The sequence below is a fragment of the Pantherophis guttatus genome, chromosome 4 (genome assembly GCF_059756535.1).
Source record: "Pantherophis guttatus breed Tessera chromosome 4, ASM5975653v1, whole genome shotgun sequence".
NCBI lineage: Eukaryota > Metazoa > Chordata > Lepidosauria > Squamata > Colubridae > Pantherophis > Pantherophis guttatus.
Genome location: NC_142066.1, coordinates 1,394,565 through 1,415,277, shown reverse-complemented (window position 1 = coordinate 1,415,277; position 20,713 = coordinate 1,394,565). Strand labels below are relative to the sequence as shown.

The following is a 20,713-nucleotide window of genomic DNA, read 5'->3' as shown; positions in this document are numbered from 1 at the left end:
TTTGGGGATTAATCCGGAGCTCCTCTTGGGGAAGGGAGGGGAGGGGAGGGGTAGCAGGTGGGAGGGCGGGGTCTTGGCTTTCTCTCCACCAGCCAATCGGAACTAGGGGGCGGGGTTAGATCTGCCGGGTGGGGGGGGTTGCTCCGCCGCTCCCCCAGGGTAAGGGCTGCTGGGGGCCGAGGGGGCTCCCGCTAACTCAATTAGTTAGCAAGTAACTTTGGGAAAAGCAGGTTGGGACTGTGGGCGTGGCTTTTTTCGGGTGGGAGGGGCATCGCAGAAATCGCCTTAGTATGTTGCGTATATATTAAGGGAGAGCAGAGCAGTATCTTTCTATCCATCCATCCATCATCCATCTCTCTCTCTCTCATCTCTCTCATCTATCATCCATCTATCATCTATCTATCTAATATCTATTGTCTGTCTGCCTGCCTATCATTATATCTATCTTTATCATCTATCTATCTATCTATCTATCTATCTATCTATCTATCTATCTATCATCTATCTATCTATCTATCTATCTATCTATCTATCTATCATTATATCTTTCTATCGATATCTCTCTATCATCTACCAGTATCTCTGTCTGTCTGTCTATCCATCCATCCATCCATTCATATCAGTATCCATATCCATATCAATAATCTATCTATCTATCTATCTATCTATCTATCTATCTATCTATCATTAACTCTATCTATCATTATATCTTTCTGTCGATATCTCTCTATCATCTACCAGTATCTGTCTGTCCATCCATCCATCCATCCATATCAGTATCCATATCCATATCCATATCCATATCCATAATCTATCTATCTATCTATCTATCTATCTATCTATCTATCTATCTATCTATCTATCTCTATCTCTCTCTCATTAACTATATCTATCTATCATTATATCTTTCTATCAATATCTCTCTATCATCTACCATCTGTCTGTCTTGTCTATCCATCCATCCGTATCTGTATCTATATCCATATCCATAATCTCTCTCTATCTATCTACAGTGTTTCTCTCTGTCTGTCTGTCTGTCTGTATCCATCTATCTATCTATCTATCTATCTATCTATCTATCTATCTATCTTTTTATCTCTCTCTCTCTCTCTCTCTCTCTGTATCTATCTATCTATCTATCTATCTATCTATCTATCTATCTTTCTAACTTTCTATCAATGTATTTATCATCATGTTTGTCTGTCTATCTCTCCCTCCCTCATTATCTATCTATCGATCAATCTATCTATCTATCTATCTATCTATCTATCTATCTATCTATCTATGTCAATCTTCCTTTCATCCATCCATCCATCCATCCATCCATCCATCCATCCATTTTCCTCTCTGTTGTCATTTTGGGCCCCGGCCTATCTGCCCCCCCACCCTCCACCCCAAGAGCATTTCTAGAGAGGTAGAAAGAAATAGGTGAAGCTTTAACTCTAACCCCCAGGTGGTTCAATGGCAACTCCCATCATCCCCAGCCAAGGAGCATTGCCGCTGGGGCTGTTAGCGTTGTAGTTTAGACCAGTGTTTCGCACCCATGGCCACTTAAAAAGACGGGTGGATTTCAATTCCCAGAATTCCCCAGCCAGCGAGATTTTGACCCCATTCAGCATGGATCGACCAAAGGGAGACGTGGCTAGACACAATTTTTGGTAACTTTCTTAATAGATAAGTAGCTTTCATAATAGACGGTGGGAATGCGGTAGATGTAATATACCTTGACTTCAGCAAAGTGGAAAAAATAATCCATGACAATTTACTGGCAATCAACGAGTTAAATGTGGACTTAGATGGCGTGGCAATTAAACAGGAAACCGATCTATTGGCTGGGGGATTCTGGGAATTGAAGTCCATCAATATTCAAGCTTAAGAGCCTTGGTGGCACAGCAGACTAAAGTACTGTTAAGTAGCACCAGCTGCATGCAATTACTACAAGTTCGAATCTCAGCAGGCTCAAGGTTGACTCAGCCTTCCATCCTTCCGAGGTAGGTAAAATGAGGACCCGGATTGTGGGGGCAATAAGCTGACTTTGTATAAAAAAGAACATCGCTTAAGGGGGGCCGAAAGCCCTACTAAGCAGGTATATACAAAAGTATGAAGGCTATTGCTTCACGCATTGTAAGCCGCCCTGAGTCTCCGGAGAAGGGCGGCATATAAATCGAACCAATAAATAAATAAATAAATTACTTATTTATTTATTTTATTTCTATACCGCCCTTCTCCTGAAGGACTCAGGGCGGTGTACAGCCTGATTAAAAACACAAGACAGACAAAATTTAAAAATAATTAAAATTATTAAATGAAAGGCTCAGTTATAAAACCCCAAATTTAAAATTCCATTTTTAAAACCAATTAAAATCTTTACATTGTTAGCCCTGCCTAGCGGAACAACAAGGTTTTGAGGGCACAGCGAAATACACCGTCTTAATAGACGGTGGGAATGCGGTAGACATAATATATCTTGACTTCAGCAAAGTGGTGGTGGGGGAAAAATAGGGGAATGCTGGGAGTTGAAGTCCACCCATCTTCAAATAGCCAAGACTGAGTGATCTCACCCAGCAGCCAGGCCAGGCAAATGGCAAATAAATTTAAATCCCCATTTACATTATGTGAGGATGAGCATTACCCAGTTTTAAAAAGTCTAATCCCAGGGGGTTGGACTAGATGACCTCCAAGGTCCCTTCCCAACTCTGTGATCTGCACATCCCGTGACCCGGTTGCGGCTTTGGGGCGGGATTGTGTGTCTGTGTGTGTTTTTGCACAAAATTCCCAGGACAAAATTGGATGGAGATTCTGCTGTCTCAGCAAATGGCTCCCTTACGGAAAAATGCTTGTTGTGTATTTTTCACACACACACACGCCCTTGCAAAACAGCATCAAGGAGTCCACGCCGGAGGGGCAAGCGAGTTGTCCTCTGTGTGTGTGTGTGTGTGTGTGTGTTTTATGGCAGAATTTCTGGATAGTTTCTTGCTGAGCCAAAAAAACGGCAGATCGTTGTTTTTTTTTCGAGTCACAAACACACACACACAGCAGGTTGTGCTGATCTCAGCCGGGGAAAAAGGATTTGCAGTTCATTTTTGGACATTTTTTTTTTTAAAGGGATGGGCTGATTTCAGGTAGTCCTCGACGTACGACTGAAATCTCCATTGCTAAGCGAGACAGTTGTTAAGCGAGCATTGCCCCGTTTGGCGACTTTTCTGGCCACCGTTGTTCAGTGAATCGCTGCCGTTGTTAAGCAGGTAACCCGGTTGTTAAGTGACTCTGGCTTCCCCCATTGACCCTGGGACACAGCAGCCATCGTTAAAAAATTTCCATTGTTAAGCGAGGCAGTTGCTGAGTTTTGCCCCGTTTTGCAACCTCTCTTGCCGCTGTTGTTCAGTGAATCGCTGCCGTTGTTAAGCGGGTAGCCCGGTTGTTAAGCGAATCCAGCTTCCCCCTGTTGACTTTGCTTGTCAGAAGGTCGCAAAAGTCACCCCCGGGACTTTGCGACCGTCATAAATATGAGTCAGTTGCCAAGTGTCTGAATTTTCATTATATGACCATGGGGATGCTGGAACGGTCGTAAGTGTGAAAAACAGTCATAAGTCACTGGCTTGTATTTACAACGGTTTGGGGTCATGCAATCATCATTTGTGACCTTCCCAGCCAGTTTCCGACAAGCAAAGTCAGTGCGGGAAGCCAGATTCGCTTAACGACCATCCGATTCACTTACCAACGGCAGTGATTCGCTTAACAACTGTGGCCAAAAAGGTTGTTCGATGGAATGCGGCTCGCTTTGCCAACTTCTGGACAGGCAAAGTGAGTGAGGGAAGCCGGATTCGCTCAACGACCCAGATGATTCACTTACCGACTGAGAAAAAGATTGTGAACTGGCTTAAACAATCTGTTTGCTTAAGAACGGAAATTCCCAGGCCAACTGTGGTCGTTCGTACGTCGAGGACTTCCTGTAAACTGGGATGCTCGACCTTTCCCCCCGTGTCCCTTGTCGGCCTCCGAGCATCATCGCTTGCACCCTGCACACCCGGATTGTGTGATCATTTGCGCATACCATTGGTCCAACACAAAATCCAAGAATTCACCTTGGTTCCCCTTTTTTGCGGAGAGGCTTGAAAACTGTGGGCCGGAGTCAGATTAGGGGTGCCACCCAGCCCCCCTGCGATTGGGTGTTAGGAGGAGAATTTTTTGTGTGAAAGGTTCGTGTTTCTCTGCCAAACTAAACTCAGCCCTGGCGACAAGAAAGGCAACTGGCCAGTAAATATTCTATACTAGCTCCATTCAGTTGCCCAGACTCCACCTCGCAAGGGATTATGGGGTTGTTAAAAGAAGATGACTTTTGTGCTTTTGTGTTGTCTCATCCTCCATTCCCGACCCCCCCCCCCCAAAAAAAACCCCTTCCGGTTCCCTGTCAATCCACATTTTAAAAGTCCCAGTCGGAGCCTCTTTCTTCAAGCTTCGCCGATTCCGTCACACAGACGGTTGGAGCTGCCAGGAAGAATCCGTAATTATTCCTTTCCCTTCGGGGGGGGGGGGTGTCTCGCGAAAAGGAACGGAGAAGGAATTGAGACGGTGGGGGAGCAGAGAGGGTGACATTTCCGGCCCCCCCCCGCTCCGAATCCTTCTTAAATCCCTGCTTCGGTTTTTCTTCCAAGCCTGTATTTACGCATTGTTGGCTGATTGCACAGTCAGCCAGATGTTGAGATACTGGATTTGGCATTTTTTTTAAAAATCCAGCTCTTCTTCCCAAACACCTGGAATTTGTTTGATCGATGGCGTTGAAGTTGGAAGCTCTATTATTACAGTTGGTTGCAAAGCCAGCCAGATGTTGAGACTGGATTTGGCCTGTTTTTATCCACCTCTCCAGAGAGGCAGATGTGACTGTGAGATGGCATTCAGAGTGGGAACTATATTGTTACAGTTGGTTGCAAAGTCAGCCAGATGTTCAAACTGGATTTGGCCTGTTTACCCACCTTCCCAAACACCTAAGATAGACAGATGTGGCTGTTGGATGACCTTAAGGATGAAGCACCTGGAATTTGTTTGATTGATGGCGTTAAAGATGGAAGCTCTATTATTACAGTTGGTTGCAAAGTCAGCCAGATGTTGAGACTGGATTCGGTCTTTTTATCCACCTCTCCAGACCTTACCAAATACCTAAGAGAGGCAGATGTGGTTATTTCATGGTGTTAAGGAGAGAAGTTATATTATTGCAGTTGGTTGCAAAGTCAGCCAGATGTTGAGACTGGATTTAGCATTTTTTAAAAATCCAGCTCTTCTTCCCAAACACCTACAATTTGTTTGATCGATGGCGTTGAAGTTGGAAGCTCTATTATTACAGTTGGTTGCAAAGCCAGCCAGATGTTCAAACTGGATTTGGCCTGTTTACCCACCTTCCCAAACTCCTAAGATAGACAGATGTGGCTGTTGGATGGCCTTAAGGAGGGAAGCTCTGTTGTTATGGTTGGTTGCAAAGCCAGCCAGATGTTGAGACTGGATTCGGCTTTTTTTATCCACCTCTCCAGTCCTTCCCAAACACCTGGAATTTGTTTGATTGATGGCGTTAAAGATGGAAGCTCTATTACTACAGTTGGTTGCAAAGTCAGCCAGATGTTGAGACTGGATCCGGCCTTTTTATCCACCTCTGGAATCCTCCCCAAACCCCTAAGAGAGACAGATGTTATGTTGTTGGTTTGAGCTCCGAGTTTGGCGATGTGCTTGCAAACGTTTCATCTCCATTCGTGGAGACATCTTCAGTACGCTTTGGATTGTGCAGACAGATGTGGTTGTTTGATGGCGTTAAGGGTGGAAACTATATTATTAAAGTCAGCCAGATGTTCAAACTGGATTTGCCCTGTTTATCCACCTCTGGAGTCCTTCCCAAATACCTAAGAGAGGCAGATGTGGCTGTTTCATGGTGTTAAGGGAGAGAAGCTATATTACTGCAGTTTGGTTGAAAAGTCAGCCAGATGTTGAGACTGGATTCCGCTTGTTTATCCACCTCTGGAGTCCTTCCCAACTCCCTAAGAAAGACGGATGTTGTTTGACGGTGTGGTTGAAGGATGTCAGCTCTCCCAAGCAAAGCTGCCATTCGCAATTGACCCGATGGTGAATTTGTCAATGCCGACGGTATTCCAGAGATGCTCCAGAATGTTTTGGGATTGCACCCAAGAGCATCCTCTCGCTATTACGGTCCTATCTTTGCTACCACAGATGTTCTATTTCTGTTTGCAGGAACAAAATGGAGCAAACCTCACTTAACAACTGTCTCAGACACAGAAATGTCCGGCTCAATTGTGGTCGTGAGTCACTCTAGGACTATCTCCATTTGCAAATAGAGGAAACCCCCCCCACCTCCGTTTGGGACAGGAGGGAGGTTGGGGGTGCCGCTGTGATCTCGCTGTGAACCCCGAGTTCAGATCTGGGTGGATCTGGTTGGAGCAAACATTTCCTGCTCTGAAGGGTTCTTGATGCTCTCCGAGAGTGATGGTTTTCTTGCAGACGTCTTATTTCCAAACTAGGTAATGTCATCAGTCCACTGATGATGTTATGCAGTTTGGGTAATAGCACGTATAGCAAGAAAACTACTAAGATCAGGGAGCTCCTCCTCCTCCTCCTCCTCCTCCTCCTCCTCCTCCTCCTCCTCCTCCTCCTCCTCCTCCTCCTCCTCCTCCTCCTTTCCCTAAAGCCCACTTCCTTCTAGTACTGATGATGTTCCCTAGCTGGGTCATAAAATGTCTGCGAGAAAACCACCAAGCTCAGAGAACCCCCCCCCCCAGAAACTTCTATTCCCGTGACGGCGAATCTATGGCACGCGTGCCACAGGTGGCACGTGTAGCCATAACAGCAGGCACGCGAGCTCAGCTCCAGTGCACTCCACCTGATTTTGGGGCCTTCTGGGCCCACCAGAAGTAGGGAAACTGGTTGTTTCCTACCTCTGGAGGGCCTCGGGGGGGGGGGGAAGGCCCGTTTTTCTCTCTCACCTGGCTCCAGAGCCTTTCTAGGAGTCTAGGAGACTGTTTTTGTCCTCCCCAGACTCCTAGGGAGGCTCTGGAGCCAGGTGTGAGAGAAAAACGGGCCTACACGGCCATCGCGTGCCAGGAGTGGGGGGAATGGGTGGGGGGCGGTCATGCATGCATGCGCAGGGCGCATAGAATTATAGGTGTGGGCACACATGCACGCAACCCCCCCCGCCACCCCCTCCTGGCACACGATGGGAAAAAGGTTAGCCATCACTGTTCTATTTCAACCCCTGAGCGACAGATATTCTCTTTTATCGGTATCTCCTGTTCTGCGGTCCGGCCTACCAGGTGGCGGGAATCATCCCGTGGTGATGGTCTACTACCTCTTTGCTTTCCTTTCAGAAATATCGCTACCAAGATGAAGACAGCCCCCCGCTGGAGCATAGCCCCGCCCACCTCCCCAACCAGGTAAAGGCCCCCGAGCTGGTCCACGTGGCGGAGAAGAACCTATCCCAGATCGAGAGCGTCCACGGCTACGTGTCTCACTCGCACATCTCCCCCATCAAGGTAGGAAGGGGAGGCACGGGTGCCCCGGCCAGGAGAGGGGGCACCGTTCTGCCGCTGCCACCACTGGCGCACCTGGCCCCACCCACCCCTGCCGCACCCCACCCCACCCTCCACACACCTGCACCCGCCGTGGTCTTCGTCGGAGTCCGTGGGCTGGCATGATGGCCGTGTGTGCACGGCGTGGCGCATGTACGTTGCTTTGTGGCTGGGCTACACGCAGCAGGACGTGGGTCGGACGAGGTCAGGCCCCGTAGCGTGCGAGCATCCCGTCACGGACGCCTGCGTGTGTCACTGTCCCTTTGTTGCGAAGGCCCGTTCGTGGTGTATGTCCGCCTGTCTGTCGCACAGCCGGTGTTATCGGTGTGGTGTTTTTCTCGTCACGCGGAATGACTTCGCGCCTGTCGTCTTGGCTGCAAATGTGTCTGTGCGCAGGTTGTGATGAAAAATGTGCGAAACGGTGTGGTGTTTCCGATCCTAGCTAGCGCGAGAGACCAACATTTCGCTCTGATTTTGTCGAGTGTGACGGCGACGCTCAACATTTTAAACCTGGCCTGTTCAGGGTTTCCTTAACCTTCCCCATGTTGGGTCCCGCACTCTTCAGACGCGCCACCGTTTTTAAAAGAAGCGTCGTAAGGCCTCTAGTTCGACAGCCTCGGATTTCCTCTGTGTGTTTCATGTTGTGGTGTCGGAAAGTGGTGTGTAGCTCGTTCGCAGGGAGCAAAAGCATGAGCCAAAGTGGGGCACCCCAAGCTTGTGTTTACTGTATTTCACAATGGCTGGTTGGTGTACGATTCTGCGCTCGCGATGTGTATTTTGGTGTCTCTGTCTTCGCGGCATGCAGCAGTGCAGCGTCCAAAAATGTGTGGTCCTGCCAAGTTGGAAGGTTGTGTTTTCCTGGTTTTTTTGTTCCTTGCTGAGCTTTTGTGGAGTGTCGGCTTGTTACTCCGGACTTAGTAGATGTGAAACACAGGCAAGTCCTCAACGTACGACCAGTTGCTTAGTGACTGTTGGAAATTCCAACCGACTACCTGGTGACGCTTTTCATCTGGATCGAAAGTTTCAGTGGTTGTGTCTCCCCACTGTCACTTGGCTGCACTTCAAACATTCAACAACCGGATCACATTTACAACTCTTTGCAGCGTCCCACAGTCATGTGGCTGCCTTTTACGACACTTTGGCTGAAAGCCAACGTTTCGTTTTGGTTTTCGGCAAACACTCACAGCAAATCATCAGTTTGCTTAACGACGGTGGCGTTCCCTTCATGACTGCGCTGAGTCACTTAATGACTGCTGCAAAAATGGTCGTAAAATCAAGCTGGTCACGGGACTGACCTACTTTGTAATTGTCACGAGTTACGACTGTGAAGGGCGGGCTCCGTTACAGTCGTAACTCAAGGACTGCCTGTATCGTGCGCACACGCACAGAACAACCACAGTTCCTACCCCTGGAATGAAAACATAATCTTGATTTAAAAAATAGAATTTTGTTGGATTTTTAAAAAAAAATTCCCCATTTTTCCCCAACTAGGCCCAGGTTAATTGTGAACCCGGATTCACTTAACAACCATGTTACTAATTTAACAGCTGCAGTGATTCAGGTAACAGAGTGGTGCGGTGGCCTAGAGGCGGAGCACTCGCCTCGCAATCAGGAGGCCATGAGTTCGATCCTAGGTAGAGGCAGATATTTCTCTCTCTGGACACACTGAGAAATATATCGGCAGAACAAAACTCCTCATTGGTGACAGGAAAGGCATTCGGCCAGTAAAACGCTCAGCTCCATTCAGTTGCCCTGATTCGACCCCCTCAAGGGATTATGGGGTCGTTAAAAAGAGGATGGAAAAAAAAAGAACGACTCAGTTTACAAACGTGTCAAGAAAAGTCATAAAATGGTGGCAAAACCCACTCAACACATTTCTCACTTAGCAACCTAAATTTCGGGCTGAACGGTGGTCGTAAGTCGAGGACTACCTGTAGTCGGTTCTGCTCCTCCTTTGCCCCGAAGACCAGTGATTTCAACACTTCTAAAATTGTGGACGGGCATCGATGTGCCAACGTCGAAACACAAAGTCCAGGAGTGATTCCGGCAGATGGGTGGGCTACACAGCTCCCGGCCCTGAATTCTGATATGTGGCAGCTGGGAGTCTCCTTCGACGTGAGGCAGGAAGTGACGTACCTAGCAAATTTGACACCTGGAGTGGATCCTTTTTTTTTTTTAACACTCCCCTACACACTGCTGTGCTCAAAAGATGTCCGGTGTACTGGCGGCTGCAACACAACTCCACAGCTACCACTGTCCTTCTGAAAAAAACCACCTCCTTATGGTCCCCAAAGGATCACTGTACCCCCCCTTTCTGGCCTGCACGCGTGACAGATGATCCCCCACAATACCCCACCCTAGTGATAGGCATGTGTACGTCCTTATGGTTGACAATGTTTGTAGTTCAGGATTGAACGGTGGAGTCCTTGGTGTTCTCTAAACCTGCTTGTATGCTTGCAGGCGTTTCATGACCCAACTAAGTAACATCACCAGTATCAGTAGTGTGAGTGTGTGTGAGGGGGGGGGGTTGCTCTCTGTTTATACACAGTAGTTCGTCCTGCCGATGTTGGTGTTGGTGTCTTTTTCTCCTACTCTTGATTAAAGTATTGTTTTCTGCTTATTTATTTGTCTGGTGTCAGTCCCTGCTTATCTGAATTTTAGTCCATTCTGTTTCCTTCTTAGCCTTTTTATTGTCTCTCTGGAATGGTATGTAAATGTAGTTTATCTCTCTGTGTCCGTTGATGGCTGTTTTGCTTGAATGTCACGTTTCCAGGAATTGCCCGGTATTTTTGGATTCAGCTGGGTCTAAGATGCCCACAGTTTCCCAGTTGAGACTCCACTGGACTTTGTCCACGTGTTGTGACATCCATGTACCTCCGCTGTGTGTTTTTGACTGCTAGTTGTTGTTCATGGATGCGTTGTGCTAGTCTTCTGCAGGACTCTGTTACTGTCTGTACATTGCATGTCGTAGATCAGCGGTCCCCAACCTTCCGGCTTTGTGGACCGCCGTCAGTGCGCCGGCCCCTTGTGCAAGTGGAGCTGTATGCGCTCGTAAGCTCGCCTGCCACTTGCGTGGCCTGGTTCTGAACGGGCCACGGCAGGTACTGGTCCCACGGCCAGGGGGTTGGGTAGCCTTGTTGTAGATGACTCCTGTTGTTGTTATTGTTTTTTCTTCTTGGTCTACTGAGACTTTTAGAGAGGTGGGTCCTTTTTTTGAGTGTTTCTACAGTGTGTGTGTACTCGTCTGAATAACGTCCTTACACAGCTTTTCTTGTGGGAGGTTGGCTTGTTACTTTGCTAACGGACCACGAGGTTAGTGTGGGTTGCCTTTCAGCAATCCCTAATTTGCCATTGCATTGTCCGCTGATGAGGCCATCCGGGAAGGGTTGTTGTGTTTTGCTGTTTCCTTCTACCGTTGTGAGTTTTATTCCTTTGAAGGTGTCGCTGATTGTTTCCTGTGTCTTCCTGTCTAGCTGTTGCATTTTTATTTCGATGGGGCGCCCCAGATCCATGACACACAAACCTACAGACAGTCCTCGACTTTCGACCACTCGTTTAGTGACCGTTCCAAGTTACAGCGACACTGAAAAATGCGGCTTACAACCATTTTTCACACGTACAACCGTTGCAGCATGACCGTGATCACATGATCAAAATTCGGATGCTTGGGCAACTGACTCATATTTATGATGGTTGCAGTGTCCCGGGGTCATGTGATCCCCTTTTGAGACCATCTGACAAGCCAAGTCGACAGGGAAGCTGGATTCACTTAGCGACTATGTTACTCACTTAAGAGCTGCAGTGATTCACTGGACAACTGGATCAAGACAGGTTGTAAAATGGGCCAAAATTCACTCAACAGCTGTCTCGCTTAGCAACAGATATTTTGGGCTCAAATGTGGTCATACCTTGAGAACTTCTTTTGATGCCTTCAAAAACATCTTAAGCGCGCCAAAAGACTCAGGGGACCCGGAAAAAAGCAGCAGCATCTACAACATACAACGTAAGGATGTACAACCACTAAGTATGACGGACAGGCAGAAGACAGTGTATCTATGAACACCAACTACCAGTCGGTAGACACAATGAAAACTCCTTAATCTCACAACCCATGGACAACCTTAACCATAGTTTTAACTCTGTGAGCATCCAAACGAAGCTAAATCCAAAAATGCTAGAGAATTCTTGAAAGGTTGGCATTCAAATTTGCCATCCACTGACACACAGAGAGAATCCACGTTTACACACCATTCAAAAGAGACAATAAAGCCTAGAACTTATAACGCAGGGATTGTAACTGCCACCACCTGGGATAGACCGCCAGGCAAGTAGCAGAGCACAATCCTGGGCCACACCTAGCAGCCAGAAGACACAATGACAACTCCTTAATCTCACAACTCATGGACAAACTCAACCATAGTTTTAACTGGGTATCTGTGAGCATCCTAGACCAAATCCAAAATCATTAGGGAATTCCTGAAAGGTTGGCATGCAAACCTTTGGGTATTGCCTCCTAAAGACGATGTCGATTGTCCATCCTTGGTCCTGGGGGGGTGGGGGAGAAATTGTCCCCCTCAGAACGGGCTCGCAATCTGGGTGTCCTCCTAGACTCACAGCTAAGATTAGAGCAACATCTGTCAGCTGTGGCTAGGGGGACCTTTGCACAGGTTCGCCTGGTGCACCAATTGCGACCCTACTTGGATCAGGAGGCTCTCCTCACCGTCACTCATGCCCTTGTCACCTCACGGTTAGATTATTGCAATGCACTCTACATGGGGCTACCCTTGAAAAGTGTTCGGAGACTACAGTTGGTCCAGAACGCAGCCGCGCGAGCTGTCATGGGTGCACCTAGATACACCCACATTACACCAATTCTCCGCGAGCTGCACTGGCTCCCTATCGGTCTCCGGTCACAATTCAAGGTGTTGGTTATTACCTTTAAAGCCCTACATGGCTCAGGGCCAGGCTATCTTCGAGACCGCCTTCTACCGCATAGCTCCCAGCGACCGGTAAGATCCCACAGAGTTGGTCTCCTCCGGGTCCCGTCAGCTAAACAATGTCGGTTGGCGGGCCCGCGGGGGAGGGCCTTCTCTGTGGCTGCCCCGGCTCTCTGGAGCCAATTACCTCCTGAGGTCCTGACCGCCCCCACCCTATTGGCCTTCTGGAAAGCGGTGAAGACCTGGCTTTTCCGGCAGGCCTGGGGCCGTTGATCTCGCTACGGCGAACTTACGAGACTCGGCCATTGAATGGAGTGTATGGGTTTTTAATGTTTTCTTTTAAAAAAATTTTACGGGATATTGTTTGTATTTTTTTTTTTTTTGCTGTAAGCTGCCCAGAGTCCCTAGGGAGTTGGGCGGCATAGAAATGCGACTAATAAATGCGACTAATAAATTTGCCATCCACTGACACATAGAGAGAATCCATGTTTACACACCATTCAAAAGAGACAATAAAATCTACAACAGTGTTGGCGAACCTTTTCGGCACTGAGCGCCGAAATGGGAGCGCGCGTGTCGAAAACCGGATGAGCAGCCACCCAATGCGCATTCACAGGCCGGGAAGATGATCTTCCGGTTTCTGGTGCGTACATGCGCACCGCCCAGCTAGTCTTCGCACATGCATGCATGCCAGAAACCAGAAGACCAAGTGGCGCGAACATGCGCACTGGGGGGCTGATCTTCCAGTTTCCGGCACTTCTGCGCGCGTGAAGACCAGCTGGCTGGCGCGCTGGAACCCAAAAGAGCAACGGGCAACGGCTCGCATGCCTGGAGAGATGGCTCTGCGTGCCATAGATTTGCCATCATTGGCCTAGAACTGTGATGGCAAACCTATGACACGCGTGCCACAAGTGACACGCAGAGCCATCTCGGTGGACATGCAAGCTCAGCTCACCAGCTGATTATCGGGCCTTCTGATCACCAGCTGATTTTCAGCTGTTTCCTGCCTCCGGAGGGCCTGGGGTGTGTGGGGAAGGCCTGTTTTTTGCTCTCCCCAGGCTCCAGAGCCTTTCTAGGAGCCTGGGGAGGGCGAAACCGGCCTTCTCCACTCCCCCAGAGGCCTTCCGGAGATCGGAAATGGCCTGTTTGCTGGAAGTTGGCATCCACTGACACATAGAGAGAATCCATGTTTACACACCATTCAAAAGAGACATTAAAGCCTAGAACATATAATGTAGGGATTGTAACTGCCACCATGTGTGGGACACACGTGCAGACAACTAGCAGAGCACAACCATGAGCCCCACTGGGAATCTGTGAGCCTCTCAGACCAAGTTAAATCCAAAAATGTGAGGGAATTCCCGAAAGGTTGGCAGTCAGACAAATTAGCCATCAGCAGAAGTTACTCATCAAGCTAGCCATCAATAAACACATAGAGATAAAGCACATTTACACACCGTTCAAAAGAGACAATGCAAAAGCCAGAGAAGGAAACAAAAAGATCAAAGCACATCCTCTCCCAACTAGACTATCGGTAGTTCTCGACTTTCGACCCCATTTGGGGACCAGGATTTCTGTTGCTAAGCAAGGCGGTTGTTAAGTGAGTCACGGCAGATTTTACAAGGTTTTGCCACAGCTGTAAAGCAAATCAGTTTACAGTTTGTTAAGTGAATCACAGGGCCGTTAAATGAATCCGTTGACTTTGCGCTTCTCAGAAACTGGGTGCCAAGGTCACAACTGGGGATTGCGTGAGCCGGGACACTGCAACCGTCATAAATACATCCTTCTCTTTTAACGACCCCATAATCCCTTGCGGGGTGGAGTCTGGGCAACTGAATGGAGCTGAGTGATTACTGGCCGGATGCCTTTCCTGTTTCCAATGAGGAGTTTTGTTCAGCAGATACATTCTCAGTGTGTCCGGAGAGAGAAATGTTTGCCTCTACCTGGGATCGAACTCACGGCCTCCTGATTGTGAGGCGAGAACTCCACCGCTAGGCCGCCGCACCACGTCATAAATACACACCAGTTGACAAATGCCCGAATTTCGATCCGTTGTTAAGCGAATCAATCCTCCCCTCATTGACTTTCCTTGCTGGATGCCCGCTAGGAAGTCGCAAATGTTGATCCCATGATTTGCTAAGTGGCCAAATGTTGATCACATGACCATGGGGATGTGCAATGGTCATAAAGGTGAGGACTGGCCATCGGTCACTTTTTTTTCACTGCCATCGTACCTTTGAATGATCACTCAACGAAGTCGAGGACACAGATAAGCAGGGATTAACACCAGACAAACAATCAAGTGGAAACCCGAATACAGGGAATCCTCGATTTATGATGGTTCGTTTAGGGACCATTTGAAGTTACAACAGCCACTGAAAAATGTGACTTATGACCGTTTTTCATAGTTACGACCTTTGCAGCCATCCCCGTCGTCATGCGAACAAAATTCAGATGCTTGGCAACTGGTTCATACTTATGACGGTCGCAGTGTCCCAAGGGCACGTGGTCGCCTTCCGCGACCTTCTGACAAGCAACGTCAAGCCAGATTCACTTAAGAACCATTTGACTAATTTAGCCACTACGGTTGACTCACTTTACAACTGGGGCAAGAAACGTCGTACAATGGGGCACTTAACAAGCGTCTCGCTTAACCACTGAAATTTTGGCCTCGATTGGGGTCGTAAATCGAGGATTATCTGTACAGAATAATATTATTACCCATATTAGCAAGAGAAACTACTTCATACAGGTAGTCCTCGACTTACAACAGTTCATTTAGTGGCCATTCAAAGTTACAACATCACTGAAAAAAGGGACTTACGGCCGTGCTTCACACTTACGACCCTTGTAGCATTCCCCACGATCACGTGGTTTACGTTCGGATGCTTGACAAGTGACTCACATTTATGACGGTTGCAGTGTCCCGCAGTCCCGCAATCGCCTCCTGCGACCTTCTGACCGGCGACGTCCATGCGGGCTGCCTGATTCGCTTAACGACCGGGGTACCAATTTAGCAAACTGTTTGTTAACCCTTTAACAAACGTGGCAAGAAAACTCACTTAACAAAACGTCTCCTTCAATGACATAAATTTTGGGCTCGGTTGGGGTCGTAAGTCGAGGACTTCCTGTGTAAAGAGAATTAACACCGCACTCCCCGCTGCACTGATGTTGCTACCTAGTCGGGTCACGAAACGTCTGTGAGCAAAAAAACCCGGATCAGGGGTTCTCACGGACTCCGCACGAGTCTATGTGCCTGTTGTGGCTCTTGTCTCCTCTCTGCATGCGTGTGCGAGCATGATCGGGCATGGCTTGGTGCGTTGCGTGCCCTCCCCTTCATGACCTCCACCCTCACGCAATCTTTTCCACGCAGCCCGCCGACACGCGTAGCCTCCGCTCTGCCCTGCTGAGAGGAATCTGTATGTACAACTGCGAGCCGTGGGGACGGGGACGATGGGCTTGGGGGTTGAGGCGGATGGCATCTGTAGGGCGCATGTGGGGGCAGATGCCAGCCAAAGGGGGCAGGTGTGAAATGAGCCTGGGAATCTCGCATGCTAAACATGTATTCTCTGATCCATAAGTTTGGATGCCGCTCTGGCGGGAGTTCTCCCAAAATGAATGGGGAGAGCCATGCAGTTGAAAGTAAAAGTTATTTTTTTTATTTTACTTGGTTTTATTTTTATTTATTTATTTTTTTTCCCATCCTGCCTTTATTACTTCATAAGTCAACTCAAGGTGGCAAGAATACGTAATTGTCTTTCCTCTTCCTATTTTCCCCGACAACAACCCTGTGAGGTCGGTTGCGCTGAGAGGGAAGGACTGGCCCGAAGTCACTCAGATGGCTTTCATGGCTAAGGTGGGACTAGAACTCCCAGTCTCCTGGTGAATGGGCCAAAGTCACCCAGCTGACTTTTGTGCCTAATGGGGAACTAGAACTCACCTTCTCCTAGTAATTGGCCCAAAGTCACCTAACTGCCTTTTGTGCTGAAGGTGGGACTAGAACTCCCAGTCTCCTGGTGATTGGCCCAAAGTCACCCAACTGACTTTCTTGCCTAAGGTGGGACTAGAACTCACTAACTCCTGGTAATTGGCCCAAAGTTACCTCGCTGCCTTTTGTGCTGAAAGTGCGACTAGAACTCACCGTCTCCTGGTGAATGGCCCAAATTCACCCAGCTGACTTTTGTGCTTAATGGGGAACTAGAACTCACCGTCTCCTGGTGATTGACCCAAAGTCACTCAGCAAGCTTTCACACCTAAGACAGGACTAGAACTCACTGTCTCCTGGTGATTGGCCCAAAGTCACCTAACTGCCTTTTATGCTGAAGGTGGGACTAGAACTCCCAGTCTCCTGGTGATTGGCCCAAAGTCACCCAACTGACTTTCTTGCCTAAGGTGTAACTAGAACTCCCAGTCTCCTGGTGATTGACCCAAAGTCACCTAACTGCCTTTTGTGCTGAAAGTGGGACTAGAACTCACCGTCTCCTGGTGAATGGCCCAAAGTCACCCAGCTGGCTTTCATTCGTAAAGCAGGACTAGAACTCACCGTCTCCTGGTTTCTAACCTGGTGCCTTCACCATTAGATCAGGGCTGAAAAAGTTGGACCTCTTTTGACCAGAGAGCCTTTTTGCCAGCTCCATTTCTCTCTCTCTCTGAAGGAGGAACGTTCAAATTAGATTTTTCGAAACCTTCTTTGCTCGTTCTTTCTCCCAAAAGCAAGAATGTGAAGGGGATTTTCCCGCAATCTTGCTTAAAACTTTCTCAGAGTTTGATGCAACATCCTACCCGTTGCAAAAACAAAACAAAACAACAAACAGGTGAGCACAGGAAGGAGGGCAAAAAAGTCAAGATGGAGGAAAGTCCATTTCTCAATTTTGGGGGTTGCTCCATCGATAGACTTTTGTGGGCTGTCCTCGCAGTAATACGGAAGGGGCTCTTCCCACTCTCTCCTGCCCAGGATTTCCTGGTGGTACCCCATCCCAACTCAAAGCCGAATCCTGCTTCCTCCTAGCTGCAGGAAATGCCTCCTTTTTATAATATTTTAAGCGTGCGAACTACGGACAGACGCTGCCGTTGTCGTTTTTTTTTAATGCTGGTTTTACAACGTCGTGCCGTTTAATTTATTGTGCAAGAGTCAGTGCAATATGAAGGAAGGATCAATGCTAATTAATATGTTTTTATCAGCTGCCTGGGGGGAGGGGGAGTTAAGAACGTTTTCTTGACGAGCACCTTGTGAGGTAGGCCGGCCTTAACATCTCCACGGGTTCCCCTGGCTGGAACGGCGGCACATCTGTACAAAAGTTTTTGGGGAGAGCAGGCAAAGTGTGGCAAAGGGATCTGTGTTCGAGAGAGGGGGGTCTCCAAAAGAGGAGAATCCACATTTTTTTTTTCCAGGATGTGACTTGGTTTCCCCTGTGCTAAATTGCAAATACGAGCTCCGTTTCTGTTGTGAATCATTGTCCACAAAGCGTCCACAAAGGTACTTCCAGGGAATGCCAGGTCGTCCCATGATTTGGGGGTCTCCAATGGCCCCCAAATCGTGGGCCACTTCCAGACTTGTGGACTTCAGCTCCCAGAATTCCCCAGCCAGCGATGAGTTTACCAGAATTCAACACGGATAGGCTTGGCTATTTTCTCGCATTTTTTTTTTTGAATAGGTTAACTTTCTTAATAGACGGTGGGAATGTACAGTAGTAGATGTAATATATCTTGACTTCAGCAAATTAAATTTTTTTTAAAAAAAGAGCTGGCTGGGGAATTCTGGGAGTTGAAGTCCCCAAGTCTTCACATGACCAAGCTTGATATTCAGAGGATGCTAAAGCAGGGATTTGCGTGACCTCATTTCCTTCCCTTCCACCGGAAGATTGCAAGTCGGGGTGGGGTGGGGGGGTGGGGGGCACCGTTCCCCACATCGTTCTCCATAAATGTGGGTCGGCATGGGGCTGAAGAGACGCGGTTTGATGGAGGAGTAGAAGACTTGGTCCTCTGTCCAAACTTGCTGTGAAGTTCTCCAGGTGTTTATCTGTTACGTTTGAGCTCTCTTTTGCCACGGTGTTCTTATATACAAGTGGTCCTTGACTTATGACCACAATTAAGCTCAAAATGTCCTGTCCTTAAGTCAGACATTTGTTAAGTGGGGTTTGCCTTCCTTGCCACTCTCGTTAAGTGTGTCAGCGCAATTCTTAAGTTGTAGTAACACCGTTGTTAAGTGAATTTGGCCTCCCTGTTGGCTTCGCTTGCCAGGAGGTCGCAAAAGGGGGAAAGCACAGGATCCCGGAACACTGCACCCGTCGTAAATACGAGTCAGTTGCCGAGCCAGTCCGGCTTTGGATCACGTGACCCTTGGGGAACGCCGCAACGGTTGTGTGGACAACCAGTTCTAAGTCACGTTTTTCAGGGCCGTTGTCACTTTGGTCACTAAGCGAATGGTCGTAAGTCGAGGACTACGTGTACTGTGTTCTACCTATAGTACAAGAAACTGTCCAGATATTCTAAACCAATAAATTGAATAAATAAATTGAATAAATAAATGAGGCTCCATGGCTCTTTGGAGGGATGAGGCTGATGGCATTTGCAGCTGTGCAAGGATGCTAGGCTACTTCCCTACTTGACGCCTCCTCTCTGCCTGGTTGGTAGTTTCCCAACATGGACAGAGATACAAGTTAGGAACTGGAACCGTGAAAGGTAGAACTGTAATCTACCTGTGATTAGGAACAGGGGAGTCTCCCCTGGAGGGCAAAAAAGTCAAAATGGAGGTTGCAAAAGCCCCCCCCCCATCCAATCTGTATATCTTCCCCGGATGTCACATCCGCTCTTTCCTGGACAACGTGACGAAGGAAGTGTCCCGAGGCCACGGCAGGACAGCTGGGCCCGTCCTTATGCAAATGTATTTAATTTGGATGTCCCCCGTGGCTGAAAGGTCAGGACAGTTAATCAGGGCTTAAGTACCTTGAGAAGGTTTTGCGTTCGTTACAAGGCAGAGCAGCGGGAATTAGTATGCCTGTGCGTGCCTTCGTTTTTGCCGTCGGTGTTAATTTAGGGCAGCGACTTTTAAGATGGGTGGACTTCAATTCCCAGAATTCCCCAGGCAGCCATGCCCGTTTTCTCCCACTCCCTAGAGCGGAGAGAGACCGCAGAGGAAGGGATTACAAGAGAGTAACCAGGAGTAGAAAGCAGGACGCAGATCAAAAGAACTACGTTATGGTCACCGAATTCTGAAAGTTGAAGCCCACCCACCTTAAAGTTGTCAGGAGTGAAAAATGGTAGTATTTGAGAGGGGGGGTCTTTTCTAGGGTCGGAGGGAGAGGCAAAGGGGAAAAGATCAAAAAGCAGCCGATAAATGCTTGGGCTGCTCCTATAATGCGGCCTACGGCACAATCTTTTCTTTTCGTGGGTGCAGACAGAATATTTTGTTCTGTTTGAGTCACGTTTGCACTTAATTTCCGAGGACGGTGCCAGGATCAGCCCCTGGCATCGCGGACGGAGAACGAAGGCCTCCGTGCCTGTCGCCGCTAGATGGAACCTCCATCTCCTAGAGCAGTCTACCTTTTCCGAAGCGTGGCAAGCTGCAGAGGAAGAAGACGCAAAGCGTTAGCTAGAAAGGATCCCTAGGGTTACAGGTAGTCCTCGATTTACGACCCCAACAGGGATCAGAACGGCCGTTGCTAAGCGAGACGGTTGTGAGGCGAGTCGCTCCCAGTTTTGCGACGTCTTGTCGTTAAGCCAATCGCTGCGGTCGTTAAATGAATCAGCTGGTCATTCAGCGAATCCAACTCCCTCCGACGATTTTGCTGGGCCGGAAACTGGTTGTGAAGATCGCAAAGGGTCGGTTGCCAAGTCCCGGAATTTCGATCGTGTGACCATGGGGGGGAAAAAATGCTCCCACGGTCGTAAGTGCGAGGACTGATCATGTCAGTCCTCGTGTTTTTTTACTGGCGTTGGAACTCAGAACTGTCGCTAAACAAATCATTGTAAGCCGAGGACCAGCTGTATAGCTGCCATTCTTTTTTCAGTGCCTGTTGTAACTTGGAACGGTCACTAAACGAATGGTCATAAGTATGAGGACTGGTTGTAAGTCGTTTGTCTTCAGTGCTGTTGTTAACTTGGAACGGTCACTAAACGAATGGTCATAAGTACGAGGACGGGTCGTAAGTCGTTTGCTTTCAGCGCCGTTGTAACTTGGAACGGTCACTAAACGGTCATAGGTGTGAGGAT

General features: G+C 48.2%; 1 protein-coding gene across 4 annotated transcripts in view; it reads left to right on the top strand.

Annotated features, from left to right (window-relative positions):
* Positions 1 to 20,713, top strand: part of DLG4 (discs large MAGUK scaffold protein 4) — a 110,171-nt gene that overhangs the window by 48,466 nt on the left and 40,992 nt on the right. For 2 of the 4 annotated variants that reach the window (XM_060684724.2, XM_060684723.2), the window contains exon 2: positions 7,365 to 7,430. The exons of 1 other annotated variant lie outside the window; for it this stretch is intronic. In XM_060684724.2, coding sequence (XP_060540707.1) covers positions 7,365 to 7,430 — 66 coding nt within the window. Of the gene's footprint in view, positions 1 to 7,364; positions 7,530 to 20,713 lie in introns of all 4 variants that reach the window. One more of the 4 variants, XM_060684722.2, reaches the window with a different exon arrangement.